General features: G+C 40.7%; 2 protein-coding genes and 1 pseudogene across 3 annotated transcripts; 1 reads left to right on the forward strand and 2 right to left on the reverse strand.

Moving 5' to 3' along the window:
• Positions 1-422: 422 nt before the first annotated feature.
• On the reverse strand, positions 423-2,577 carry LOC308136408 (beta-hexosaminidase subunit beta-like; annotated as a pseudogene). Its single transcript has 8 exons — positions 2,543-2,577; positions 2,399-2,430; positions 2,238-2,327; positions 1,400-1,446; positions 1,182-1,292; positions 994-1,095; positions 635-817; positions 423-458 (listed from the first exon to the last, which is right to left on the reverse strand). The product of its transcript is annotated as a beta-hexosaminidase subunit beta-like (transcript).
• An 840-nt stretch (positions 2,578-3,417) lies between these two features.
• arih1 (ariadne ubiquitin-conjugating enzyme E2 binding protein homolog 1) lies at positions 3,418-14,868 on the forward strand. The gene is made up of 14 exons (XM_080504409.1): positions 3,418-3,842; positions 8,150-8,217; positions 8,331-8,478; positions 8,964-9,056; positions 9,637-9,692; positions 10,474-10,540; positions 10,644-10,750; positions 10,861-10,903; positions 11,049-11,120; positions 11,258-11,388; positions 11,946-12,003; positions 12,239-12,499; positions 12,990-13,102; positions 13,187-14,868. Exons 1-14 carry the CDS (start codon positions 3,555-3,557, stop codon positions 13,269-13,271), a joined length of 1,590 nt encoding a protein of 529 aa, XP_080360535.1. The 5' UTR covers positions 3,418-3,554; the 3' UTR covers positions 13,272-14,868.
• Positions 14,869-16,394: 1,526 nt separating this feature from the next.
• cUnh15orf39 (chromosome Un C15orf39 homolog) lies at positions 16,395-20,750 on the reverse strand. The gene is made up of 3 exons (XM_080505234.1): positions 20,643-20,750; positions 19,476-19,510; positions 16,395-18,173 (listed from the first exon to the last, which is right to left on the reverse strand). The coding sequence occupies exons 1-3, from the start codon at positions 20,654-20,656 to the stop codon at positions 17,104-17,106; spliced, it is 1,119 nt and encodes a 372-aa protein (XP_080361360.1). The 5' UTR covers positions 20,657-20,750; the 3' UTR covers positions 16,395-17,103.
• Positions 20,751-26,357: the final 5,607 nt, after the last annotated feature.

The raw sequence follows: 26,357 nt of genomic DNA on the forward strand, positions 1-26,357 counted from the left end.
TATGTGCATAGATACAGAAACAGAAGAAAACTGCATGTCAGAAAGCTGCAGGTTATCCATGAAGTCACAGAGGATGTCTGTAAGCACCGAGAGCTTGTCAGCAATATACTACGTTGTGAATTACACATTTAAATTCTGAATTGAGCTTTGGTTCAATTGTGTTCACACGGGGTGTTTCCATTGTGTTAAACATTTTAAAATGAATTCATAATTGCTCTTTGGAGGCGTTTACAGATTAAGTCACAAGTTACTGCTGTATAAACATCTACTGCCATCTAGTGGTATTTCAGCATATGGCATTTTTTTATCAGCAGGAAAAGTTTACTTCATCCCCTCTTAAGTGGATATAGAAATCAGGAAACATTGAAGTCACGTCTTTAAGTAGTGTCCACATTAACTTGTATGTGGAGAATAATGCTGGATTAACGAGGCCGACAGTTCCTGACGGGGTGTTCCGGCTGTAGCAGGGTGTCATAGATGGTAATCACATTAGGTCAACATTTTTCTTCAAGACTAATCAAATAATCAAAGATCCAGTACATGTCCTATCACATGTAAACTTGGTAAACATTATTCCTGTCCAGCAGAACCCAGGCATGGTGCCAGGGACCATTTAAACTGACCAGCAACTAACATGAAATCCTCCAAAAAGTCTGTGTCTTTCAAAATGCTTCTCGTTTTTCCCTCGCCTCCAAGATCTGGTGTGGCTCGGTGAATCAAACTCAGGAATCACCTTTATTCCTCACATCCTGGCGTATGAGATCACCCGTCTCACATCTGACTGAGTGTAAATGTGAGTCACTGGATGGAAAGCCCCCTGAATCAGAGCCAGAAGCAAGATCATCGGGATGAATTTTACTTTTCAGTATTTTCCCATCTCATTAATCCACACACAGTGCTTCTATCTAACATAGAGGAAATGCACAAACAGGAATACCTAAAGTCCATAATATATATGTCTTCTTATTACAGGCCTTTTCATTTACAACATACCTTTCTGGACAGGTCTGGGAAGGCCAGACTCTGGTAAGGGAAAGAGGGATCATCAACAATGTGCCAATAAAACACATTGAACTTGTTGAAGGCCATTGCATCCTGAGTGGACACAAACGTGTCAGCCCAACAGACAATGAGCATGATCAATGAAGGTTCACATTTAAATCTTTGCATCAAATGATTACTGGAGTTTTTAAAATGATCTGTAATGGCAAGCAATGACGTGAAGTGTCCAACATCATTCCACGGAACTGAAACCCAGGAAAGTCTTTGATGTCCGTCTTATTCACAAAATACTGAAAAAGGAAAAAAAAGAATTATCTGAATCATCAAGAGCAGGTTAACCCATTTAAAAAGGATTTACTTTGGTGGCTTTGTGAGAATTTTGAAAAGTCTCACTTACTATGTCAAAGCCATCTTGATACATCAACTGACTGAAGGTTTCCAGACCTGTGGTTTTTCATACGATATAATTAGCAATCAATTTAATATACATTGAGGAGGATTCACAGTACAGGCCATTTAATAAATCTCTCGTGGTCGCTAACATATCTGCATTATTATTCTGCTGATATTTGCATTTTCTTTTAAAGATGTGTTATTTATTTACACCTCTTAGAGCCCCCCACAGTTTCAGCTTTCAGAAATGCTTGTCCACCAGAGACATTCAACTTGTCTGGAATACAAATAGGAGACAGAGCAACGTTCTTCAGGTTTTATGGACCCAACACACTCAGTTATGTGGTGATCTTAACATTTATGCTTACATTTCTCTGAGGAATCCTCCTACAGGTAACCATCACAGTCACTATGACCAACGGTGACTTCAACAATGAAAGGCTTATTTTCACTGAATGACAGAATCTCATATCCTGTAGGTTAAAAGAATTATTCACACACACCTGTGATCATGTTTACAAAAAGAGTCGTTATTCTACAAGCTATGGGGTCTTTGAAAACACAAACATGAGGCGGTCCTGCTCTGCTCCATTGTCCTGCAGGCTGGTTGACTGAACTGCTGTCTCTACAAAGCCCATTGACAAAACATAGCCATAGTGGAGACTATTATGCTATTTTTTTAATTAGGTTTAAAACTAATGATCACCAGACAAAATACTCCTATTCCAACAGTAGCATTTAAAAGCCAGCGTAAAAACACTAACAAATATGGTACATATTTAAACTAAAAGTTGTGCTGTTTTATTTTGTCACACTATTGTTTCATGGTACGTAAAACGTACCAGAAGTGTTGTCAGGAAAGATGAGAGAGAAGTATCTCTTGAAGGCAGCATCCAGAACAGAGCAGGCCTCCTGTGCCGCTGACTCTTGTCCTTAAGCAAAGCACAAAGTGTGGGGGTCCAGAAGGTATCTCTCACTGAAGGAGAGGAACTTCTGTGTTTACGGCCATACTCCCTCCACCGTATGAGCTCCAAACTGCAGGAACATGAGCATAAGGAACGTAGAACTACCAGATGCCAGTGAATACACGTGGACTGCTGAGCAGCATTGGCTGCTTGCAGGCAAACAGGCTCCGGCAGGTGTTTACGAGCGAACCGTCACGTGGTTCAACCAGCAGCACATGCTTGTTGTGTTTTTCTATTGTGATGATTGTTTTTTTTATTTTGAATAAACAGATGAATGACTGTTTTATTTTTTGACATAGCTCAAAATATTTTATATGCAAACCCAAACAAAAGTACTGTAAATGACTTACAAGTTTTGTGGAATAGCAATTTAAATGTGTCCAGAGTTTCAGGTTTAGGCCCCACAAATTTAAAGTCGATAAAGTGGTAAATGAAGCTTTTTTGGTCCCTATATATTGGGCTACTATTTTACAGATCAGCTCCGATTGTGATCACACTGCGATGTACTGTATGTATGTATGTGGCCTCGGTACTAAAGGGAGTTTTACCCTTTGACCCTGTTTTTAGTGGAAGCAGTCAGACTTCATCAGCCTGGCCTACATAGATACCTCCAAAAAACAGTATTTAAAAGTCAAGTCTGGTTGTAATAGTAAACACATTACAAGCACAATTACACTGACGTTAGTATGAGTGTTGATATAGTTTGTCATTGATCTGCAGATTTCCATGAGGCTGAAATGTTTTCGCTACAGGCTATCTTTATTAGTTCCTAGGGGCGTGAACGCACCACAAGCGGTGCTGTTGGTTTCTTCATCCGTTTAATATTATGAGGAGGAAGTGCTGACGTGATACGCTTTTCCACCGAGTTAAATGTATTTAAATACATTACATATCTGTTCGGAATCAATCCAGGGTGTACGAAAGACGTGGGTATTTCCGTAAAAAAAAAAAAAAAAGTTTGTCAGGTAATATTGTGCTCGAGGTCCGCCGGGCTGTCTGACGTCAGGCCGCCGTCAGTTGGTGACGCCGTCTCTCTTTGTTGGCTTAGCAGCAGCGACGTTTTGTTGTTATTTTCGCCGCAGCTGAAAAACGGTCTCGGATAATTGTTTTGCTTTTCATATTCTCCCGCAGTCACCGTCTCACACACCGTATAGCTTTAGGTGTGCTGGTCATTAGCTGATAACCGCCCTAGGAATGGACTCAGACGAGGGTTATAACTATGAATACGACGACGAAGAGGAGGAATGTAGCGAGGACAGCGGCGAAGAGGAGCCCGAGGACGACACCCTGGAGCTCGGGGAGGTGGAGTTGGTCGATCCCGTGGTGGCTGGTGGAGATCGAGACGAGTGCAGCGAGACTGGCGGAGGGGGCCACGGCCCTGGCGAGGAGGAGGAGGAGGACTACCGTTTCGAGGTTTTGACTGCCGAGCAGATCCTCCAGCATATGGTGGAGTGCATCAGGGAGGTCAACGAGGTCATCCAGGTAGGTATTCTGGCATGTCAGCGCCAAGAATGACCGTGGTCCGGGCTTCCGAGAACCGTAAACAGGCCATGGACGTTAGCTTAGCCTTTCGGAGTAGTTTAGTTGCTGGAACTTGACAGTGACACAACAATGTTGAGTTTTTCATACTAGTATCTTTCATTTCTATACCAGCGCCTTTCTGTTGTGTCGACATGAAGATAAAAAAAACTGTATCAACGTTGAATGTCCACTGGGCGTATGAATATGAGAGTTTTGTTCCAGGAAGTAGTCTAATCCCGATTGAGAAGTTGGTAGCAACGTCTGCTATGCTAACTTTAGCCATTAGTTAGCTTGCTCCTTTTTCGAGCCAACTCTAACTGGTGACGCTGAAGTCAGATTCCGACGCGAAGCCTCCGGTTGGAAAGGCAGGGATCAAACTTACTCTTCCAGTGGTCAAATACTTTTGGTTCACCTCGTTTTAATGCCATTAGATGTCGCAAATAGAACCTTAATACTAAAAGACATTATACAGATAAATACCGGAAGCAGGACCTTTTATATCCTCGCGGCTACAAAGTACACGATGATCAAATATGTACCGTATTGTTTTAGCGAGCACAGATTTACTTCTGATTTAGATTACCGAGTTTGTATGTAGGAAGTTGATATTCAACACTTTCTTCCTTCTGCTTGGTATCATTAGTCGAGATCATCTCTCCCAGTGTAATCAATCGTAATTTTCACAGTATTGCCTCCAACATTATTACAGAACCACATATATTGTACTCGGAATTTGTCAGTCTTAGATCGTGTAGACCTGGAGAACGTTGTATGTTAAGTTTTTCGTATTTTGCCCCTTATAGTGACTGATCGTAAGCAATGAACGAGAGGCTAACTTCAGCCTCCTATCTTATCCGTTAGCCAGCTTAGCCTCCTTAATGGAAAACCTCGGCGTCTTGTGTTTTCAGAATCAAGATGTTTCCCAGCTAACACACGAAGCTCAACACGAGTGCGTGGACAGACCAGTTAAAACTAGACCTTCCTAAAATAAAGAAATAGTGGTTCCAGTAATGTAATTTGTTCAACGTTAGTGCAAACGCTTGGCCGCCGAGTTGGTTAGCAAGTTACATGCTAAGTCAGTTAGACCAACGTAAACCAACAATTATTTTACAAAACAAAACTTTGGATGCATCACAAGATGTTGCATGTGGACGTCAGAAGTAAATGGTGTCGAAACACAGTGGATCGTTTTGTTGTTAAAATCTAGCGTTATCTCAGGCCTCCATTTCCTTTCACGTAGCTTCAATTGGGCTCATTATAAAATGGAAAGTAGTGTTAATAGACGCTATGTAGGTATTTAAGGAAGAAATCCTGTTATATTTCTGTGAATCGACCCATCAGTACCGGCACCAGTAACGAACATATAACCTACACCAGGTATATAATATATTAATGGATACAGCACGGCCGCATGGCAGTTACATATACTGGCATGGTGATTCTTCTAAAAATAGTTGTGTCTTGGTACACAATTTCCATCAATTAATCGCATGAACATATACCCTTTGAGAGTAAATTTCAACAAATGGTCTGATGGCACATTTCTTTCTACAGTATATATAATTAAAGCACTGCTTTACTTGGATGTACTTCTCTTCTTGAAGTACTTTCACGTGTAAAAAAAAAAAAAGCACATTACTGATCCCTCGAGGCTGAGCTTACAAGGAGCCAAGCTTTGTGTTCATACACAGCAAACTAGAAAAAAGAACAACACAAGTTTGGGCGCAAACACTACATTTCAAATTTATTCAACAGCATCCAGAACTGTACATTTCAACATCAATACTTAATCAAGTCACCATCTCTCTTGAGGATTTGAAGGATTGACATTACAGGATTCCTGGCGGTAGAAATAATTGCAGGTCTTTTGTAAAGTGTGTTTGTTTTTTTTACAGGTGGACACAATAAATTGAAAACATCTACATTTGTTACTCAGCTCTGTCTTCATTTATGAATTCATGCCATGGTTCCCTGGCTTTAGGTTTTTCTACTTTAATTCCATGTAAAATCATTCTGAAGTTAATCCATTTCGTCAGACGTATTTTTGCTTATTCATGCCCAAGGTGGATGGAGTTCCCCCGAACATCTTCTGAATGTTTATCTGCTTTTGGAGAAACATTTTAAGTCAGTTTTTTTAACTGTGTTGGTGCCCTTTAGTGCAACAGCTTCATTTACAGGAAATTTGATATACGGTACTACTTTACGTTGGCATAAATTATTGAATGATTTTTCACATTCATTTCCAAAGATGGCATCAAATAAGCGTTGTCTTAACGGTTTCATGTAAAAAAAATATTCTCATACCTATTCATGTTATAGCTAACAACCTAATGTGCTACCTTTTAAATGTTGAAACTGTTATTTGCTGTATTATATGCTACTCCTGCACAGTTTTTGCAGTTGCTTAAAAAGGTAAGAAAAACATTCCATGGCAAATACTGCAGAACAGAGAAGGCATTATTTTCACCCAGGCAAAGAAACTTAAAAAAAAAAATACAAGGTGTATGGTAAGCCAATTGGAATTTGTAGTGATTTTGTTACCAGGATTGGAACAGTTATAAGGAGACTATATTTTGGTCATTTCTCTTGTTTATAGGTTTAGGCTTCTTCAAAACTGTGAAACATGTTTCTTATGCATTAATACTATGTTAGGTATGTGAAGGTGAAGTACAAAGATACTTTTTGTGGCGTTTCTTTCAAAGGAATTTAACTCGTAGAATACAGCCTGGGTCTTTTAGCTGGAGGCAACAAGTAGGTGGACATGCTCTTTTATTGATGGTAAAATAAAATAAATGCAGATTTGTGTGTATATGAGAGGTACAAAGCTATTGGCAATCAGCAGGTAACACATTAACCTAAATGTAATGAAACTTTGTATGTCCTATTTAGAAATGTCATATTTTTGAGACTCATGAAACATGGTCTCACAAAGCATCAGGACATTCATATTAATGCTTGCATCTTAACATCACTGAATCATTATCACTTATTACCAACTCTACCTTTTGATTAACGTCACTATTTTTTTTTTTTGGCAACTTTGTATGACTTCACTTCCTGATAGGACGTTTTTTGTTTGTTTTTTTGTTGTTGTATTTTTGAAAACCTTTATCTGTGAGTTTTGTCCAAACATAACAAGATACCAGATTTAGATCAGCAAATAGAAAACCTAGCGGGACTCTCAGGTGATTATTGGAAACAGCAGTTTCACACTGGTAACAAGTCAAGAGTTGACCAAGGAATGCAGACATTGTGTGTACAAAGATTGTGTACCATCTCTGTTTCTGTCATAAAATTAAAATGCTAAAGATAGTATAATACATATTGCACGCGGTAATATAAAAACCAAAAGGTAATTAGAATTTTCAGTTACTTTGAATGTTCATTTCGGTTAAGCCCGAGGTCCCAGTTGATCGATCTCACAAAGGAAGGTTACCCCATCACAAAGTGATCTTGTACATCCTGTTCGAATTTATTGAAACATGAACTGCCTGTGAAAAGGGTCCGATGTCGGATGAATGAAAAGCTTTTACGCAGTTAGGAATCATTTGCTGAATTCAGTTTCTGCTGTTAACTACGGTGGGTTAGACAAGAAGTGGAATTCCTTTTTCATGGAGGAGCGCTGCAATGAATGCAATCTTTTGTAAATGTTCTTTACAAGGGTTTACTTCAGATGAGAATTGGGTCCAAGTTCTTCTTAACTTCTACAGTTTTTGAATATTGCTTCTGGCCCATGCATGCAGTGTTGTTCCTACTGTGTTTTGGTGGGTGTGTTCAACAAATAGAATGGCACCTACAGGAATGCAATGCAAATCATCACTGACGTACATCGTTGACATATTTCCCACCCCAAAAACTTTGTGCAATTGTCCCTGCAAATGACTGTACATTTTGTACTCTGTCAACAAAGCACCTCTTAATATTTACAATCCTTTTTTTGTTTTCTACTACGCACCCAGTTGGAATGCATAGAAGCAACCATCTATTTCAGATAAGATTGACATCAGCTTAAGAGTGGTTTATGGTAGTATTGTGCTGGATTTTACTTTGATGAAGGACGTTTATGTAGCTGTTGTTCATCGTTGCCATAATGCACATGTAGACAATACATTAAAATGCCTTAATGCCGTCTAAAAAAAAATCAGTTACCCAACTTTTGTTTCACAGGATAACATTTGAATGTGTATTAAGTTTTTGCAGTACAAATGGACAGTTGTTGAGCATGACTCTTTTACTTGATTTCTGACCAGCTATGTTTCTTTTTCCAGAATCCTGCAACAATAACGCGCATCCTTCTCAGTCACTTCAACTGGGACAAAGAAAAGCTCATGGAAAGGTGAGCTGTACTCCTAATTAGTCACCTGTAATTTGCTTAGCGTTTCTCTGCGTGTTTTTAACTGTGATTTGGTTTTGGCGTTTGTCTTTTTTTCCTTCTGTCTAACTTTAAAGGTATTTTGATGGTAATCTGGACAAGCTTTTCTCTGAGTGTCATGTCATTAATCCAAGTAAGAAGCCCCGAATCCGTCCTCCAATCAACACTAGATCATCTGCACAGGACATGCCATGTCAGATCTGCTATCTGAACTTTCCCAACTCAGTGAGTCCCTCATGGCAGCAGCCTATGCAGCACTAGCGGAATGTGTGTTCAGCTCCACTGTTTTACAAGAATGTTTTTACTTCAACTTCACATGCATAAGAGCTGTATATTTTTCTAATTACACAACACAGATATCTGCAATATTGTCATTTGTCAAGCATGAGGACTCCTCTTTGAGGCTGTGTTGTTTATAACATTTGCACACAATAGGTACAAATAAAGATGTTAATATTGCTGACGTCCCAAAATGGGATAACACCACCTTTTCAAGACAGTAGAATAACTATTTATTCATAGTGCTCAAACAACAGATTTAAGTATTTTTCTCTTTGAATTGATTTGATTTTATAATGGTAATAAAACATTTTCCACATATATTGTTAGCTTCTTACTTGTTGTTTTAAGTTCACTAGCTACATTTCCAACGAATTGAGCTTCATTACTTGTCCCTATAACAAAGTGAAGTCGATGCCTCTCTTTTGCAGTACTTTACCGGCCTGGAGTGTGGACACAAGTTCTGCATGCAGTGCTGGGGTGATTATCTGACCACCAAAATCATAGAGGAAGGAATGGGACAGGTACTGGCTTGATTCTCCTTTTTTCTTTCTATTACAAAGTGCAAGTGACTAGTCAGTGCTCTGTTGGTTTTCAGATACCAATTTGTGGGGGTTTTTTTTGTGTTGAAATGGAATTAACAAGCCATACATCTAAACCTGGAGCTCCCATCGTATCATCTTATCTCCAGTCACAGGCTGTCGCTCTCCACTGTCCAACTACTGTATTGGCATCGCGCTGCTAAACAGAGTGAACACTATCAGAATCATAGACAAATGTTTGCCAAAATACTGTTGTTATTACAGGCTTTATTAATATTTTTCTTTTTCAATTTTTCCCATCTTTCCTTTAGTCTTTGATGTTACATCAATTTAGATTTTTTTTTCAAATGATTTGTTACAATTTGTATAAAATCAACTACAGGGTTGTTTTTGTCTGATTCTGTTTGAAAGTATGAAATTGTGATTTCTGTCATTCCTAGCGACAACCTTTCCTCTGTTTTGACAAAAAACAACAAAACAATTGCACCAGTTAATGTCACAAATCCCTCAGTCATTGGATGGTCGTCTGACTAATAATTTGCCTCCTATGTTGTCTTCTCAGACCATTTCTTGTCCTGCTCATAGTTGTGACATTTTGGTTGATGACAACACAGTCATGTGAGTATCTGTTTGTGTATATATTTGTTTCATGTTGTTACACAGTGGTCAGTAATGCTCAGCATCCCTGAAATAGTGGGCAGTTAAAGTAAAAACAAATAAAACATTTAGGCTTTGAATGTTTTTTGTAATTAAAAAGAAAAAAAACCCAACTTGCAGCAACAAGGCCCTAAAACAAGTCAAACATTTCAGTCATTGAAGTAAATTAAAAATAATCAAAACCACGTCATGGGTTGACCTGGGACATTGGATTGTCTTCATTCATTGTTATTACTTCTAACTCACTCAAGGCTGTTGGCAGAGTTTTTATCCGGACATTCTCCCTCCTTATGTGTCCCAAATGAGATCACTTCTTTCCTACTTTGCAACGTTAATATTCAACTTGGAGTACTGCGAAATATACTTCCACAGACACTAATCTCTTGTCGCAGCTCTTAAGCTGACAGTAATGGTCTTAACCTACATTCTGAATATCGGCTCGCAAGACACCTCACAGTGCTTTCACTTATCAGTTTATGGCCCTTGTAAACATTGATATAATAGGCTCTGTATGCTCCAATTTATTTCATTAGATGTGGCTTTTATCTAACTGGGTTGCAGTAATTTTTGTTTCTGTAATACAAAAATTTTCACTGTCATATTGTGCCTTTTTATATGGATGCTTGACAAAATATGGTTTTAATTCAGATTCTGTTTCCTTTAGTTTCATTTGTGAGACACAGTGCTTTTGATACCAATAACCTCTCTTCAATGGCTAATAAGTTATTTACATTTTCCACAGGCGCCTCATAACGGATTCCAAAGTGAAGTTGAAGTACCAGCATTTAATCACAAATAGTTTTGTAGAGGTAAGCCCCGAAATTCTTCTTCACCTATCGGATATTATTCTACGTGCTCTGCTTTAGGATGTAGCTGCTGTGCGTCTAAACTCTCAACTTTTATTTCTTTAAGTGCAATCGACTGTTAAAGTGGTGCCCTGCACCGGACTGCCATCACGTTGTCAAAGTCCAGTACCCAGATGCCAAGCCAGTAAGATGCAAGTGTGGCCGCCAGTTCTGGTAAGCCTGCCTTTTTAGACTATTGTAAACTGACAGTGTTTGTTCACTCTAAACTAATTGTCAACAGTGAATATCTTGACATTTGTTTGATAATGGACCTGTTGTTGCAGCTTCAATTGTGGAGAGAATTGGCATGACCCCGTGAAGTGTAAGGTATGTGAAATGAGTTTTTTTGTTTTTGTTGGGTTTTATTGTTTTCATGTATTTAGTGTTATGTTCATCTCTCTGCTTTTGACAAGGTGAGTTTAGGTCTTTGTTTGCATGAATTTTTCTGACCCATAACATGATGCTTTTGTAGTGGCTGAGAAAATGGATCAAGAAATGTGATGACGACAGTGAAACTTCCAACTGGATTGCAGCAAATACCAAGGTATTAAAGTGTTTTGTTTGGGGTTTTTTTTTCTGTTGTATCACAAATCAATTGTCTCTGTAAATGTAATGATATGCAGGTTGAGATGTTTCTTTGTAACATATTGTCATGCTTTTGAACCCTCCCCCCCACCTCAGGAGTGTCCAAAATGCCATGTGACCATTGAGAAGGATGGTGGCTGCAATCACATGGTGTGTCGGAACCAGAACTGCAAAGCTGAGTTCTGCTGGGTCTGCCTGGGTCCATGGGAGCCTCACGGCTCTGCCTGGTAAGAAAGCTGATGATCATGATCCAGTGTTGCTCTAGGTCTGGTTTGTTGTTTCAGTGTCCTCTGAAAATTATTTTGATCCTCTGTTACAGACTAAATGTCATATAATACTGACAGTATATACAGGACTCACCAAAACATTGTCCTCCCCACAATCATTTTCCTCCTTTTTTGATTTGTTTCAATAATCACAATTCAAAATCAGCAGTTTGTTAATAGCTGTTTAATACTGTGTTTTTTTTTATCAACTACAAATTAAGTGGTTCATTAAATATTAATTTAAACGACCTTGACTGGGCAAGATATACAGCCACTTATATATAATTTAGACATGCATTAGAGACCTGAGACTGTCCTCCACCAGTGGATCTGTTGGGTGGAAAAATGGAGCCGTGAAATACACCCACCTACTGCGTTAGAAGGAGATATCATGTGACCGTTGAAACAAAACTACATGCTGACGAGAGTTGGCCATATGGAATTAGCCGAGTCAGTTTAAAGAACTATATAGAAACGTACTTCCTGCTATGACCTACATTATTCTGGAAACTTTCCAGGTACAACTGCAATCGCTACAATGAAGATGATGCAAAGGCAGCCAGAGACGCTCAAGAGGTAATAAATTATATTACTACTGTAAAAATGGTTTCCATTTGAAACTTGCCTAAATAGTCACAAAAAGGCAACTTTCAAATGTATGTCTTTATGTATGTGGTCATGCAGTACATTTTCTTGACGTTTCATCAAAACCCAGTTTGATTTTCGTCCGTTGCTGATGATCTAGATTTCAGTGAGTCGGAGAAACGGTTAAGATGTGCTGAAATTTCAAACCCGTTCCCTGTCGTTGCAGCGCTCCAGAGCAGCTCTGCAGAGGTACCTGTTTTACTGCAACCGCTACATGAACCACATGCAGAGTCTGCGCTTCGAGCACAAGCTCTACGCTCAGGTCAAGCAGAAGATGGAGGAGATGCAGCAACACAACATGTCCTGGATTGAAGTGCAGTTTCTGAAGAAGGCTGTGGACGTGCTGTGCCAGTGCCGCTCCACGCTCATGTTCACCTACGTCTTTGCCTTCTACCTCAAGAAGAACAACCAGTCCATCATTTTTGAGGTACGATACAAGCAGAGGTGTAAGTGATGGTGTGTCGAATCAAAACAGGAATGAAATACGCCACTCTTCAATTTCATAAAGTGCAATTGCAAGGCAGCTTGGTGAAGAGTGAAGTAACATTTAAAATGCGATTTTGTTTATTAAATATATTAGTTAGTTATATTTATTATTAACTGAGAGTTTGTGTCACAACAATATATGACATTCAAGAACACAGATGGACTGGAATGAAGTTCCACTTCATTAATATGTTCACTGTTCTTATTCATCATATTTCTTTAGCATTGATTTTTCTCTTCAGAGAACATTCTACATTGATTATATTGCCATCAACTTGTTCTCTTTGATTGGAAGGGGGTGGTCCACTCGACCGAGGTCATATTAGTTTTACATTTGTTTCTCTTTAGATTGAAAAGGGAGCACATTATCAGAGATCACTGACTTTTCTGTAAGCTGTGGCATTGAATTGTGTTGTGGATCTAATTTTCAGAACAACCAGGCAGACCTGGAAAATGCCACCGAGGTGCTGTCAGGCTACCTAGAGCGGGATATCTCCCAGGACTCTTTGCAGGACATCAAGCAGAAAGTACAAGATAAGTACAGGTCAGTGAAAGAGGAAACGTGTGAAGGTCTGTCACAATGAAGATGAGTCGTCATGGACACTCACTGAATATCTTGTGTTTCTAGATACTGTGAGAGCAGGCGAAGAGTGCTGCTACAGCACGTGCATGAAGGCTATGAGAAGGACCTGTGGGAGTACATTGAGGATTGAGGACACGTCTCAATGCAACGGACTCTTGAGTATCTTGACAAACTAGAGCGCTGATGCAATTAAACAGGGCAGCACGGGCCTTCTGCCGCCTCTCCTTTGGCAAACCAACCACTTTTGCGTCATTTTCCCTTGGATTTGTTTAACAAAATCTTCAAAGTAAATTATATTTAAAGGAAAGGTAGAATAATAAAATGAAAGTGTACTACAGTATTGTTAGCAACAGAGTGGAGTCTTGAGAAACCAGAAAATCCATCTTAAACAAGTGCATCCTTTGGCTTGTATTGTAATACCTCCCCCGAAAGATCATATTTTCCTTTCGTTTCTGTTTTTTTTTTTTTTTGCTTGTGAATCTCTTCTGTTTTGATTTTTGACTTTTGTTTTCCCATTAGTGTGAAAATGTTTTTCAACACAGCTTTAATTGTCCTGGCCATGTCTGCAATATGTGGTGAGATCCTTGTCTGGGTGACTGAATGTTGATAGGCTGATTGCAACGGGGCAAAGACATTTCAGAGGGGAAAAGAAGAAGACGCATAAAAAGAACAAAATGGCAAGTCTGTATTTTTCAATTTGTAAATAGTCCATATGCATGGAAGTTAAAGAGCAAGAGTGGCACGTGTTTGCATAATTTTGAAATATTTATTCTTTACCAATAAGTAAAAGGTGTACTTTTGCCATGTAGGTTGAGTTTGTTTACTCCCTTCTTAAACTTGGAGGTTGGAGGAGTTTGGCAATAAGGCGTTCGTCCTATCATCCTCAGTCTCTTCAGAGCAGTGCACAAATGACACCTTATCAGCGACTCAAATCGGAGACTGATAGAAAGATAAAGGACTTGGTGAAAGTCCATGATCCAGCGAGAAAACCAAGAGCTGAAAAGATTTTACAGGTCAAAGGTTAAGGTAGAATGCACCGGCCCGTGTCCCTCTATGCTAACCTTTTTCCGTACCCTTAGTTATTTTTTATTTTTTTTGGGGGGGGGGTTGTTTAACATTTAAGAACATTACTAATTATTTTTAAGAGCCAAACTGAGTGACATTCACTCTTTTTTTCTTTCTTTTTTTTTTTTTCTCTTTCCCGACGTGGCTTGAGGTAGCACTCCTAAAGCTCCACTTGCACCTGGGCGATTGGAAGAGGTGATAGAATGTACTGACGGCACAGCTTTTTCTGGTGCTGCTAATTGGGCTCGATCGCTGTCAAACAGGGTCAGGCGTTGGCTTCACTCTCGCAGGGATTATTTGGTTGGCATGAGGCTGGTGGCAGCAGCGCCTCTGGAGGGGATCTCCTGCCTTGCAGTGAGGCTGAACTTTGCTTTAAACCAAGACGCGCAGATGGACGAGGGGGTGATCCTTAAGCAGATGAGGAATATAGGACAAACTTCTAAAGGTTGTAAGAGTGTTTTGTAACGCAGTTATGTTTTTTGCATTAAAGGCTGTTTTTTTTTTTTCTTCTTTTTTCTTTATTTTCTTTTTTGCAAATGGGTTGAGGGTTCAACATTGAAATGTCAGTGCTCCGCCTGGTTTCTGCATTGTTCTGTGTGGTGGGTGCTCCGATTGTCAAGCACTCTGCTTGCTCATTCATGTCTCTGCAATGTGGATGTCTTCAGAAGACTGACTGGGGTGGGGGTGGGGGTGGGCGGGGGGGGGGCATGAATAAACAAGCACTGATGCAAGTTAGATGACACCAAAGTGTCAACCGTCATGGAAACACATCCTTTGCCCCAGTTTCAGATCTTTGGGGAATTCTCTCCCAAATGCTTCTTATGTGTTCAAACTTATTATTTTATCCTAGCAAATTATAAACTGTATTGTTTATTTGAATAAATGTCATGAGAAATCTCATTTTTGGGAGTACTGTGTGTCATTAGAGTAGGTTTGATCTCAAGCATATTAATTACCCAAAACATCCATAATGCATTTCTGCGCTATGTATTTTGCGATGTAGTGTACCACAGACCTTGGCTGAGCTGTGTCTTCCAGAATAGGGTGGACTTAATTTGGTAACTTTAAATAATTTTGATTTTAGATGAAAATGTTAGCAGTTTTTTTTTGCACCAACTTTCTTTGGAGATTGTATGATAAGAGGAGGTGGTTGTTTGTATGTCACTTTTGAATTAATTTTGTCTGAAGTCAACGAACGGATGATGACACAAAGTGAATGGATAAAAGATGGGCTATTTTCTCTTAGGTTTTCTTGCAGTAACACCAGCTACACCTGTGATCATCCTAGGCTAACATGCGCTCCAGGGCTCATTCTGTTTTCATTCGTGTCTGCTAGTAGTTCATGAACATTTCAATTTAACATTTGAAGTAACGGTCGCAGCTACTTGCATTAAATTGAGGCATCCAAAAACTTTTAATACTTTTCTACATATCTTTTCTTTATGCTATCAAAGGTGTTTTATTTCCTTTTAGTGTAAAAATGTGGGGAAAAATAGATGTCTGTTTTGGAGAAAATATTAAAGTGCAAAATGTTGCAAACATCGTTCTGGCTGGTTGTTTGATGGCGAACCCAAGCCTCTGTTGTGAAAGCATTTTTTTTTTTTCTTTAAAAAAAAATTGCCACAGGGATGTTTAAAACTGTATTAAACAGCCCCAGTGTGTATTGTGTCACTCAATTCCACATAGCTGGCATTGAGTAGTTTAAGTATAAAGTTTCAGCCAGCTTTGTTGCCACAGAATAGAGTAAAAGGTTTGAATTGACACCTAAAATAATTTTTGGTGTGAAAATAAGATAAAAAGTTAATGTTCTGATGTTTGTTACATTGTAGAATTTCAAGAAACTAATCAGTTTTTATTTGCACCCACAGTGATGCTCAATAAATTCATAATCTAAACAATTAATGTGACAGTTGTGACCTAAACATTAGGTAAGCAAGTTTTTAAAAATCCAACGAGTGAAGGCTCTTCGCTCACAACTGCTCAGATTGCATCAGAACGAGCATCCGGTATAAAACCTCAAACATGCAGATCACATGATTCGTAACCCCCGTAAATTAACTGCCGAAACACAAGTTTCATGAATGGTGGGGTTGTCTGCCTGGAGGAATCTCGAAAGCTTGGAAACTTATGTATGTTGTGTCCCGAGGAGTTGCTGATAATTGGAGGCAAACATGAAATAAAATAAAGCAGTGATGCACACATTTATTTAAGACAATTGTGAGAATAATGCTCTTAAGGGTTGAATCATATGAAGTCTTACAAAATTCAAATGATCCAAAGTTCAGTATGAAGGTTCACAGTGATTCAGTACATCTTAATGTGAAAATATTGAGCCTCTTATGTAGTTTGGCTCAGCTTTAGTTACAAAAGCATAAACACCAACCAGTCTTTAAGGTCAAAATCACTCTACTACAATCACAAGACTGGCTCTGTATTTATGTAAACCTATGTAAATGTGCCTGCAACTGCTTCACAGAAAAACTCTCCCAACATTGCCTTCATGTGAACTACCGTATTTAACTATTCTTTAAAAAAAATCCCAATCTATACGCACACATTGTAAATATCAAACAACACAAACATGGATAAAAACATTGTAAAAAATATAAATACCTAACTTAATGGGTGCTTAAATTTCATTCATATTAAGTGAGTTTGCTGATGTGTCTTTTCAATTGTCGAAGGCACATTTTTCACATTGCTCACAAAATTTGATTTTGACAAACGATAGAAGCCACTCTGCATCCAAGACGATAAAAACTTAAGACACATCAGATACAAATTTAATCTCCGTTCTCAAGTGAAAAGACATGTTAAGGTGACCTCATTAAAAAAAAAACATTCCGTCCTTCCTGAAGCAGGCCATGCTGACATCAACCAGTTTACAAACATAAAACCTAGTCTTCGATTTTGAGCCAGCCTTTTTTGTAATCTATCAGCAGTTCTAAGTAGTACTTCCACTCTGGCTCGCTGTCATACCGGACCTCAAATATAGTCTTCAGAGGGTTGGTGTGAGCTTCGTGGATACGGAGCACCTCTCCTCGGTACCACACCTCGGATTTGTCATCCTCCTCATACAGATGGTGGATTCTCTTCCCTACCAGGTCTGGGTAGTGGAGCCTCATGGCCCTGTGGGCCCTCTGGACAGCCGAGCGCAGCACCCATCGCCTCCTGTGCTCGGCGCTGTGGCAGGCAGACAAGTAGGGACAGTATTTGATCTTCAGCAGTGACCTGCGTTTTCTTTTTGAAGAGCTGCCGAGGGGTCTCAAGTCGTGAGGGAGGCCCTCTGATCTCTGCCACCGGCGGGTCACTGTGGCGGTCGTCTCGCCAATCACTCCTTCCCCATTATCGGCCTGCAACGGAGAGGGATCGGCAAATGTCCCCAGCTCTGGCACAGCTTGGTAATGTGCCTTTTTCCTGTTGAAGCCTCCGCTGAGCATCCTCCTCAGTTTGAGAATCATGCCCGGATGCTTCTTGGTTCTGACCAAACTGGGGGGCTGATCGACAGGCCACATGCTTGACAATTTCTCAGATTCTCTGTCACTGTGAGGCAGGTCGTCGAATGTTAAAGGACACGTCCATGAGTTTTCAGCAGCTGGGCTTTGTGCAATGTGCGAGGACTCCTGCTCTGCAGCCGTATGGTCAGATTCCCCGTTTTCAGTCTCCTGGCACTCATGAGCACCTGGATATTCCTCTTGAAACGAGTCCAGAACGCCTCCAGTCACAGTCTGTTCTATGTCTGCTGCCTCCTCCTCTTCCTCCTCATCATCTGATAAACTGTTGTCTAGAAACATGCGCCTGGAACTGCTCTTTACTCTGCTTTTGCTTCTATTCTTAATCCACTGCAGTTGCGTTTCACTGGGTGACGCTGCCGAGGCAGGGGAGTCTGAAAATACAGCAGGCATACAGCTGTCGGAGGCTTCACAGCCTACATCTTGCTCTTGACGGTCTGACTCCATACCTGACTCTGAAACACAGAGGGAGCATGGAAATTACAATTAGCTGACAAAAGAGATTTGCTGAATAAGTAGGGAAACATTACAGAGAATTAATTCACTTTCTTCACAAATAATCCCTAAAAGCATCAACCAGCCTCCACAATGTCCACTTTCCACATGCAGGATGACAAAAGAACGTTCTCAAACCACCTATCCAGCAGACAAGAGCAGTGAGAGAAAGTATTCTATTATCAGCTACAACGTGGCAATTGGACAGCATGATCCTCCACCGTGAAACACCCTTTGAGCAGCAGCAGAAGAAAATAAAAAGATATTGTGGGAGTAAACAGGCAAAAAAAAAAGTCAGCTGCTAAGCAGGGGTGCGATCAGGTCGGGATCAAACAACAGTGTTGCAGAGAGGAGCAGTGAAATGTTCAAACGCTAAAATCCTGTTCTTGTAACCTTGCGTGAACTAATAGTCAGCAAGGAGTAAAAATTAAATCAGGCCACATTTAGAATGTCTTCAATCATCTTTATTGTTCTTTTTGACTAAATATTAGACGACTCCTTTGGAACTACAGAAAATAGACAAAGCACTTATTTACTACAAGGTTTAAGCGCCCCCCCCCCCAAAAAAAAAAAAACATTTTTGATCACTTAAGATGAAATCGTTGAGCATGTTTGATTTGTATGAATGAGTCTTGCAGTTCAGATCAAAGCCTTTCACAGGGAGAACAGAAATAGCAAAAAATAGTCCTGGGACGAAGAAATGCATTGAAGACAATGTGTTGTCTTTCATCCAAGCTTCAACTGTGTGAGTGTTTGCATAAATAGGACTGTCACTGACAATGTATAGTGTGACACACACACACACACACACACACACACACACACACACACACACACACACACACACACACACACACACACACACACACACACACACAGTGTAGTGTCACATGTAAGCGTCAGGAATCACCGTCTTCTGAAAAACCCTCCTTTCCACCGATTGTATTCACCCCCCACTTCCTTCCTCTGGTGATGCCTTCTGCCACCCTGCCTCAGAATCTTAAAGGTTACATCAGTAACAAATGCACAAGGAAGAGTCCCAGTGTTTTAAGAGCAGCCCAGCAGATGCCCCCCCCCCACACACACACACACACAAACACAACTTCCTTTAGCCATCCACAGCAACCAGAATGCAGTAATTCAGCTTCATGTGATTCTTTATTGAGGGTTAGCAGAAAGGGAGCCTGGATTCTAGTCAGAACAAAAAGCAAAGCATAGAAAGCTTGAGGGACAACATAAAAGAAAAAAAAAAGAAAATATACCTGGACTTGATTTTGGACATCTGGTGAAGTTGGTTCTGTGAAAAAATTGATTTTATATTGAATAATTATGTCCTGCTGTGAATTTTCCTTCACAAAAATGGGGAGAAATGCACACAATACAGAGCAAAAAGGCTGTTTGAAGAAAATCTATGTGAAACATAATATAATAAATTAGAGCAGAATCATTAAATAACATGTTGAACCGAAAGGGGTTTTCCATGAATTTGCAAGCTCAGGCAACTGTTTGTGTGTCACATGGTTAAAAAACGAAGTCATTGTATCCTTATAAATTCTGATAGTCTTGACATCTAACTTGAAGCACATAAAAACCAACTAAATCAGTCAGTTTTATTGATATATTCACAGTAGTCTGAAAACTTAACTGTGCAAAACTAAATGTTTTGTCAATGCTGAGAACTGTTGTTAAAAATGTAGAAACATATTCCTGACAGTCATAAACACTTGTTTATTGTCAGTGTAACTCAAATACGTGTCAAGTTTTGCCCCTTGAAGGGTTATTAGCACTCACACACTAATTCAAACGCCTGTAATTTGAAAGGTCTCTTATGCCAGGGACTGAAAGACAAACTACTATCAAACAAATCCAGACGTGTACAAGAGTCTGACTTGCTTTAAAGACACCATGAAATGAAAAGTGTAATTTTCAAACCTTATTGTTATCTATTAATGGTCATATATTAGTAATATATACCAATCATTGCAGTATTCCTTCACCAAATGCTTAAGTTTTTTTTCTCTATAAAACAGTGAGAAATGTTCAGAGAAGAACTGCACACAAGGGTGTTTAATAATTTAGCATCCAAATAAAGATGCATATGCACCTTTATGGCATTTCCTCTGTGCCAACAAATTGATTTGTGTCACAAATTAGACTATCCGTAAATGCATAAAGATTTTTTTTTTAAAGCCTTGAAATATTCCAGTTCTTGTGCAAGAAATCTAGAATATATGGAAGCTCAAATTAAATTTTGAAGAAAAAAAAAAAAAATCCCACTGTATTCTAGTTTTGCATTAGTATGTTAAGGTTATGCGAGTATAACTCATACATTGTCTGTACAGGACCTTAAATGTAGAAAATGAAGTGTTCTTGACCAAATTGTTCCTGTCAGTGTTTATAGACCTCTGCAGTGGCCAGCATGTACTCACCTAGATGTTTGCATACGGAGGTGTAGTACAAAATGTTGACCATGTCGGCGTAGATGTCAGGCAGGTGTTTGAGGGACATCAGCCTCCTGAGTCTGGAGGAACAGGCTCGTTTATGAAGCTGGATGAGGATCTTCTCCTCAGACAGCGTGGTGGGCCGCAGCCCCACTTTGTGCTCCTGCAGGACCTGGTCAATGAAACTGCCCTGGACCATTGGAAATAGTAGTTCCTTCACCACCAGCATGGGAAGAAACACGGCCCCTGTCCGATAGACGTGCGGGAAAGGACAGCGGCCCTGGGCGTTGTACTCGCTCAACCGCTGAAGGACCTCCTGAAGGGCCAGCTTCATCTCCTCATTGATCCACACCTCTCTGGCCTTCACCCCTAATAAGCAGGACACTTGCTGGACTTTTGTTGAGGGAGACTTGGGATCAGTTACTTGTAGCTGAGACAACCAATTCTTGAGCTCCGTCTCTGAAGAAGCCGACACAGATTTGGATAGTAGCTTGCAGAGAGAATGGTGCAACTCCAAAAAGTGCTTGCGAACTGGTGTGTGAATCTCTAGTTTTGGTCCAGGTTCAGCTGTTGGCTGTGCAGGTGGCCTCGCTGATGGTAAAACAGTAGAACTAGACAGAGTACCATCACGAAGAACAATGTTGTACCTATTAAGTTTAAGACACTGAGGAGGAATGTTCTTGAAATCCAGTTTGATCTGAGGCACCTGGACAGCTATATGTTGATGGCTTGCCTGTTTGTACAGGGACTGTGCATCACCGTGACGTGATGAGTTCACCAGTGGCAACACGACAGGTTTGGTTTCTTCTGAAGTTTCATAATGAGCTGCTAATGGTGGTTCAACGTCTCGCTCATCAGATTCATGTGTCCTTTTCAGGAGCATGGCCTCACTGTCAGAGGGATCACCGTCACTGACCTCTTTTTTGATAATCACTTCGCTGTAATCGGTGTGAGGAACACGAGTCTCTTCTGCGTGATCTATATCAGATGGCTCGACTTTTTCTACTTTGATATTTTTGACTTTTTTTATCACAGTATCCGAGTGGATTTCTTCAGGACCCATATCAGCAACACGATCCTGCTTGCCTTTATGAGGCGTCTTTTCCTCAGCATCCAATATGGGTCTGACTTCAGGCTGGTCAAGGGAGTGGATGGGTTTTTGTGGTATTCCACTAGGAAATATCCTCCGAGACGCCTGCAGGTATGGTGCCAAGCTGAAGACTGTGTCAATAACTGGCATAGGAGGAAAGTTGGATATATTTCCTAATTGGAGATTTGTCATATTTTGTTTCTTGGCAAGTTCCACTTCATATATATCTTTAACCTCTTCTTTTATTTTGATGGGTGGTGTGACTTGCGAAATACTTCTTTTCAGGTCACGTTTATGATCTGTGGCTTCTGAAGGCGGCACAGAGGCCCTTTGTCTGTTTACGGTGTCAACAACAGGGGAAAACAGTTTTCGGAGCTTTGCATCACTGGGTCCAGCTGTCTGGATTTGATCTGAATCGTGGCCGGATGTATGGGACTTCCACCCAGCTGAGGGAACAGGGAGGCTTTTGGGCTGTATTGGGTAAGCTTCACAAGAGGAGTAGTCCACATATCTGTCTCTGCTTAAGCCAGCAGGGGAAAACACAGCTGGGTCCAAGTGCATGCCAGTGAGCGGAGAGAAAAACCTGCCAATTTGAATGCTGGCTGGTGAGACACCAGGTTGGCTCACAAGTCTAGTAGGACTTGGTTGGTCCATAAGTAGGAATGGTGATGATCCGTTAAAGTGATCAACACGCAGGCCGGTCATGGGTGTGTTATTGTGAGGACTGCCCGCCGTGGCCATGGAAAGATGTCTGTGCTGGCTGGATGGGGAATCATTTATGAAACTGGCATCAAAACTAGGCGATGCATGTTGCCTTTTTAGGGGCGATCTGATTTGTCTTGCATCTAAATGAAATCTTGGAACTGCATAACATGGATACTCAAGGCCCGGCATAAAAGAATGGGTTGGCAACATTTCAGTGCTCGGCAAAGGGATTTCAGCATGAAGTGACTGAGGCACAATGTAATGTTCCTGAGAGTGTGTGATTGGGTGTTTATGGATAACGGGGACATCTTCTCTTTTCTTACTGCCACTATCCTTACACTGCGCCCTGTTCTCTCCCTCCACATTGGCCTGAGGGTAGTAAAACACTGGGTGCTGTGCAAGCTGGCCATATTTGGACATGGGAGAATGATAAACCTCTGAGGTCATACGCTCATATGTAGGATGGGAGGAGTATAGGCCAGGGTAGCCTCTGGGGGGACTCTGTAACGACTGGCCGTGCTCACTTAAAGAACCAAACAGTGAACGAGTTGGGGCACAGGGGTAACCACTGTATGATGGTTCAATAATAGTGGGCAAAGTCCTCGTTCTCCCTGGGCTGTACGGCTCCAAAGCGATCCTCTTCTGCATGTTTTCAGTGGGCGCAAGCTGTAAACCTCTTTGCCGCAGCAGAGAGTCTTGTGCTTTCCGCTGCATCGGGGATAATTCAGTGTAGTGAGCACCACTTTGCATCCATTCGTGCTCATAGACAGTGTTTGGTAAACTGGGATTACCGCGTTCTGCACTGTATGTTGGTCCAATCATGCAGCCCAGTTCATTACAGCAGTGGGCGTGTCTGTAAACTGGCTTTGGAATGGCTAAGTAAACAGAGTTTTCAGAATGAGAAGGTGAGTTCTCACATCCACTTTTTGGTTTTCTAATTCCTCCGGACACAGCAGCTGCAGGACTGCTGACCTCAGGACTTTTAGTGTACAACATGAAGCCCAGTTTAGATGGTGCATGTCGCATAGAGGAAGAATGACAATGGCTTTCGTCTGAAGAAGTGCCGTCTTGCTTGTAAATGATGTGGTTTTGTCCCATCGTGCCAGAGAGGTGACTCAACTGACTTCTGCCATCATGCAGGGTTGTCTTTGAGTGGCTCCAAGGGGGAGTGAATCTTGACCCGCTGTATTTCAACGTCTGCTTATCCAGGAGATCAGACATGTTTGCTTGTTTTGACAGTCCTGTGGATGGTAGCGTCCCATTGAATATTGGGATCTTACTCCGAAGTGCCGGGTCAGTGATCGTCTGCATGGATTCGCTGCCCATCGTGTGGTTGCTTTATGATGGTGCACTTGATTTTCCTCCAGACCTGAGAATATGAAAACAAATGGGACACTTAATATCTACTCAAACAAGGTTCATTTTTCTTCTCACCTCATAAACAAAATTGGACCGCATGAGAACCCCCCCAGTATGCACAACAGTCTCCATTGGATAAACTCCAGCTTGCGGCATCTTTGCAACCTTGAGGGATCTCGTGGCTTATAACACATGTCACACACACCCTCATCAGCTAATGCACATGAACAGCTGAAGACAGATGCACCAAGTAGAAGAGAAGTTACAATATGAGGATTGTGCTTGGATAAGTTATGAAATAATGTCCATGCAAAGAACATAGAGGACTGAGAAAGGGTAGGGACAACTTAAATTTGGAATCAATCACCACCAGACCTACCAGTTTGTTTAGTGACATATTAAAATGCACATCATTGAAAATGGACCAGAGTGTTTGAAAACTACACAACTTGAGTGCTACAGGAGGCGTAAGTGTGAAATAATTTGCACTTCTTATCATTGATTTACATCTTGTGACAAAGCCTCAGAATGGACTTGATGTTTCTTCACCTTGTTACCACAATGTTCTTTTCTCATACATTTGTGCAATCTGAATACTTGTAAAATACTTTTATTTTATGATTCTGGTCCATTATTTATTTATATATATATGAGCTTTCATTGTATTCATCTGAATTCAGATTACTCCAAATCACTTATTTTATCAATCACATACATCTCATGGTGCCTTTAAAAATATGAAGTGCTTATTGAGTTTGTGTATTTAGCCTGTGTTTGCATGCAGTTAGACGCCACTCACTTGTTTTAATCATTTTTGACCTTCTGCGAGCAGATCAAGAACCAACATTCACGACTAAACTAAAACGCCAGATTTTCTGATCTATAAAATCTGAATTTACAGTGGAACCAGTTTACTGGATCACATTTGTGTCATGCAAGTGTGCCTGATACTGTAAAATGATCTGCCGGAGTATGTGTTATTGTTCTAACATCCACTTGAAATGTGATGACTTTATTTATTTATTTATCGACTCGCTGTCAAATTGAGAATGTGATGGTGAATCAGCTGCATGTGGAAACGTATGCATGGAGTTCTCACTGCTAAATCCCACTGAGGCTTATAATCCAGTTCTGATGGCAGCAGCGCAGCCACAGGTTATCTAATACTATCTTTGATTAAAGTACAGAACGGGCTGATGCGAGAAGTAAGTAAGTGTGTGTGTGTGTGTGTGTGTGTGTGTGTGTGTGTGTGTGTGTTGGGGGGAAGCAAGGGTGATGGAGTGTGAGAAAGAAAGAGGGGATGTGTATAACAATGATTAAAAAAGAAGAAGAAAAGAAAACACTAAATTCCTGCGCGCCTCACAGTCGTTAATCATTTATCTGTCAGCCAATTAGACAGTCGGGTCAAGAATGCTGGGAGATGTCAGTATGTTCACATGGCACTAGGAGGCAGCTTCGTCCCGGAGCTCTTAAATTCACCAGTTAAAAAAAAAAAAAAAAAAAAAAACGGAACTTCAAAACTCGCGTCTTCCAGTTTTCTTTCCTCGCTCCTCCAGCCGTTAAAACATAGGAAAGCAAGCACGCACGCGTGCGCACACACACGCGCGCGCGCGCACGCACACACGCACGCACACAGAGCTTTGCAAGTGCTCCCCGGTTAGATGCGATGCAAATCATATGAACATAAAACTCACGCGTACTTTCGATCACGGTGTGACTCATTTCCATACGAGCTGCGAAAGACTCATTAACCGCGGGTCCAAACTCAAAACCACAGTGCGGCGCAGAGGAGAGGGCGCATGAGGCGACTTTGTATGAGATACTTTCACACTCTCAGGTTGACTGACAGGAGTCCACCTTTTGCGCGTGTTTTTCTGTTGTTTTTTTTTTTTTTTGTGCGCCTGCTTTATCATTACCGCGTGAGATCAGGAAACTTAAGTTTTTCTTACCTCCTCGCTGTTGTGATAATAAAAGATTCCCACGAAGATTACATGCATCACAACTTTTAAGAAAAGAAAAAAATAAGAGGGAGTGGGGGGGGGGCTGATTTTTTTTTTCTGTGTTTCTTTTTCTGTTCCTCTCGATCCGGATGCGCACCAATTCCCCTGATGAAGCGAGGCTCTGCCAAAGTCCACGAGGCTTTAAGAGAAGTTAACAAACTGAAGGAAAGACAAAAGGGAGGAGGAGGAAGAAGAGGAGGATGGTCTTTGATCAATAGGCGGAGTCACACCCTCCAGTCAATCCACGGCTTGTTTTCAACACGTGATGTTTTCCCGCTGGTGGTTTTTTTTTATTGACCGGATCCTCAAACTAAACTGAAATGAAGATGCAACTCAGCTCTGCTCAGTTTTCATTCCAGTTCTGAAAAACCATGTAGAGTTTCCTCTTTCTTCAACAGCGGAAATGCCTTGTCAATCTTTTGTGTGTGTGTGTGGGGGGGGGGGGGGGGGGGGGCAATTTGTCAAGAGTAATTGTGCAAGCATGGTGTATGTGTGTGAGAAAAGTTCCACGGAACTGCAGATGCGTCACATTAGCTCAAATCAGGACCT

The sequence above is a fragment of the Blennius ocellaris genome (genome assembly GCF_963422515.1).
Source record: "Blennius ocellaris genome assembly, chromosome: 11".
Classification (NCBI taxonomy): Eukaryota; Metazoa; Chordata; class Actinopteri; order Blenniiformes; family Blenniidae; genus Blennius; species Blennius ocellaris.

What these genes read in the sequence shown, in the direction of transcription:
- arih1 (XM_080504409.1), top strand. Translation starts at nt 3,555, where the DNA reads ATGGACTCAGACGAGGGTTATAACTATGAATACGACGACGAAGAGGAG. An exon ending in AAAGAAAAGCTCATGGAAAG is followed by an intron (nt 8,218 to 8,330) that starts GTGAGCTGTACT and finishes CTAACTTTAAAG; the next exon opens with GTATTTTGATGGTAATCTGG. An exon ending in TAGAGGAAGGAATGGGACAG is followed by an intron (nt 9,057 to 9,636) that starts GTACTGGCTTGA and finishes TTGTCTTCTCAG; the next exon opens with ACCATTTCTTGTCCTGCTCA.
- cUnh15orf39 (XM_080505234.1), bottom strand. An exon ending in ATGTCCAAAATCAAGTCCAG is followed by an intron (nt 18,174 to 19,475) that starts GTATATTTTCTT and finishes TCTGTGTTTCAG; the next exon opens with AGTCAGGTATGGAGTCAGAC.